This window comes from Ylistrum balloti, unplaced genomic scaffold (genome assembly GCF_031769215.1).
Source record: "Ylistrum balloti isolate Yb309-2 unplaced genomic scaffold, AGI_CSIRO_Ybal_v1 Utg371124, whole genome shotgun sequence".
In the NCBI taxonomy this organism is placed as follows: domain Eukaryota; kingdom Metazoa; phylum Mollusca; class Bivalvia; order Pectinida; family Pectinidae; genus Ylistrum; species Ylistrum balloti.
This window is the reverse complement of record NW_026782617.1, coordinates 1-3,327: the sequence shown is the minus strand read 5'-3', so window position 1 is coordinate 3,327 and position 3,327 is coordinate 1. Positions and strand designations below refer to the sequence as shown.

The 3,327-nt window shown below is 36.3% G+C and overlaps 1 protein-coding gene across 1 annotated transcript; it reads right to left on the bottom strand.

Annotated features, from left to right (window-relative positions):
• Positions 1-965: 965 nt before the first annotated feature.
• On the bottom strand, positions 966-1,797 carry LOC132560860 (probable palmitoyltransferase ZDHHC24). The gene has a single exon (XM_060225564.1). It carries the CDS (start codon positions 1,795-1,797, stop codon positions 976-978), a length of 822 nt encoding a protein of 273 aa, XP_060081547.1. The 3' UTR covers positions 966-975.
• Positions 1,798-3,327: the final 1,530 nt, after the last annotated feature.

The window sequence follows — 3,327 nt, the reverse complement described above, 5'->3', positions numbered from 1 at the left end:
CTAAGTAGGTTTTAGTTAAAGAACAGTCCAATCTGACATGAAATGATTATCTTTAAAGAAAATTGTTTGACGACAACAACACACTAGAAAGAACGATCATCGAGTAATTCAAGACACCAATATTACATAGGGGTGCCCGATTAAGGATATATATTTTATGTCAGGTAATAGCAAATGCTGAACGAGTGTCTGTAATACCAAATCATTTTAATGCGTTTTCCTGTATTATTTTTCGATGATAAAAAAATGTAGGTAAAGGGAGATAACCCAAAGATAAGAAAACTTCAATGATAGTCCTGAACATAATTCGTGCAGTTTTTAAGCGCAATCTTCCTGCACTTATTCTAAAATTTAATGTAAAATCACTGGTACAGTAGAATGACCGTTACTTCCTTTTAATTTGAAGAGAGAGAGAGAGAGAGAGAGAGAGAGAGAGAGAGAGAGAGAGAGAGAGAGAGAGAGAGAGAGAGAGAGAGAGAGAGAGAGAGAGAGAGAGAGAGAGAGAGAGAGAGAGAGAGAGAGAGATATGACACATACGGGCTTCTGTAGGGCATTTTTGTTTTATAAAGCGCTATCTAAATAATACAATAAATTATATTTATCAAAATCATTTATTCTTTATACTTCTTTATACATAAAAAAAAATAGTTCAAAATGATTCACCAAATTAAGGTATAACATTGTGAATGTTTTCCATCCTCATTGAATACAACGAAAACATCACGATAAATTAATGAGATCAATCAACTTGTCACAAGAATCCATTACCACGCCCCTTTTAAAAAGCGTCCATATTTGTTCAAGTAATATAATCAAGCAGATTTTATTGCAGACCCGGTCCGTCAACGACAGTTTGAAACTAAGCATTATCGATTGGAGAAGCACTTTCTACAGTAATATGAAATTATCCAGAACATTTCACGAGAAATCATGACAAGCATTTTTTACTGTTTTCTTTGCTTGTTTGTTTTCATTTCAATCTGCGGAACTAAATATGATGCCATCTCCCGGTAAAGCAGAATTCAAAAATGGTGACAGAAACACAAGAAATGACTTCTCCCCAAACACTTCCTCCGTATTCCATTGTCTTCTGATGTTGTAATTGTGTATTCCCATAGTTCTCTCATATTTAGTCTGTCCACTGCGTATCTGTATAATTTGTATTACTAGAAGCCATGTAAACAGCACCGTCATTATTATCCCGGCAGAGCTAAGCGTGTAGACGAAAAATTCGTAGCCGTCCAAGTACCCAAACACCCATCCTACGTGTGGTCCCATGAACCATATCACATTTAACACACTAAAGCCTCCCGTAACGGAACTCACGAAGTCGGAGTTGAACAAGTTACAATACACACCGGTTATGACCATATACGTTACCATGACAACATAATAACGGTGGTTATGGTAACCGATACAACCAGTAGCAAACCAGCAGTGGTGGTCCCGTTTAAGGATACATACATTACAGACTTTGCAGTGGTGTGACCGTGGAGGAGTGTCCATTACACACACGCGACAGTATTTCCATCCGCGAGGTTTGTTGGAAATCACTCCGTCATCCCTCCGTCCTTTATACACAATATTCGTGGTTTTTAGCTTGTACATGTTTCCATAGATACTAAAGGCAAGCCACCCGGCTACAATGTAGTGTAACCATACATACTGGACCTTTCCAGGATCATAAGAAGGCAGAACGAATAAGGCTTCATAACACAAGAGAAAAATTCCACCGAACAGGAAAATGTTGAAGGCGAGACTGTCACAGTGTTTACCTGTTACCGTTAGCCTCTCCATGTCCACCCTTCACTCATTTGATTAAAATCAACCTGATTGTAGTCTCCACCCGTCGCTAACTGCGACCACTATACAATGTCGCTACGACCAAATCAATGGTCACTACACAATCCCTACAGAACAAGTTCGCACACATTACACAAACTTTCACGGGACGATTTAGTTGTCTACCGGTACATGTGCCTACTTGTGAAAGCGCTTCCGGGATAATATAATTCACACATAGAAAAACAACACCGGACGATAAATGCGGAATGCGCTATTAATTTACCTGTGTTTACACTGGTTACCCGAGCTATTTACAAACTCGTCAATAAAGAAGCTATGACGGATATAGTGTTAGTGCGTATACGCCCTAACCTGTAATACAGTCAATTTAAACTTTCATTCGTCTGCTGACAGGTCGTAATACGGGACGCCAATAAGCACCATATCATGATTGAATACGACTTGCATATACACAGTACGTTCACGTAATTAAATGACGCTTAGCCATGATAACGCTTTTTTATGAACACTGAGGCAAAAAAATTTTTAATCGAAGAACCCTTAGATGTAACGACAATTCCTTACAATGTAAAATCTTATGGAGAAAATTTACGATTCCCACAGAGATCAATCGTATCTTTGTGAAAACTTTTTTTTTTTTTTTTTTTAATTTTTCGTTCAAAGTCATGAAATATCCTAAGCTTATTAATAATATATGAAGATATATTATATATTAAGTCAATGAATTAGATGACTCTAAAAATATTTCATCTAAATAATCTGCTAATACATCTGTCAAAATAAATGTTATTATACATTTTGGAGAGACAAGCTTTTTAGATAAAAATTATATTACTGACGCTTGATATGAATACGAATGATATGAATGCAAACGCTTTGAGAATATTTTTTTAAAGCGATGTTCCATTTCATCACAGATCCAATCTTTGTGTATGTTTCTCGCTTATTTCATGTTCACTGTATCAATTCAGTCAGAGACATGCAGTGTACAATCTTCAGGAGATACGGTTGAAAGGAAGGGAGCTAACTCGAACAGGTTTGTTTCCATCTGGTAGCTGGATAGAGTGTAAGGGCCTGTCCGAGAGCATTTTAAAATGAAACTCGCAAATCTTGATACAAACCACGAAAGAGTTAATCAAAGCTCGTCAGAAAGCAAAAAAAGATCAGTAGGTCGGCCCTTGTTTAACAAATAACCCTGGACCAGCTGGCCGAATAGTATAGGAAAATGAAAAAAAAACAAAAAAAAAAAACAGCTCAAGAGTCATTTGAGGAAAGAGAATAAGACCATGAGTTCCTATATCTAAAAAAAATCATCAGAGCAAACACACATATTAAACAGTATCGCATTATTTTCAGAACTTCAAGATTTTATTTTAGAAGTCCAGTGTTAGAGAATGGACTTGGTGCGGTCCATATCAACGCTCCATAATAATTATAACTGAGCATGTTATCGATCGATTGATATAAATTACAAAAAAATAACAAAACAAAAAAAAACATATTTCAATTTTACGATTTAAA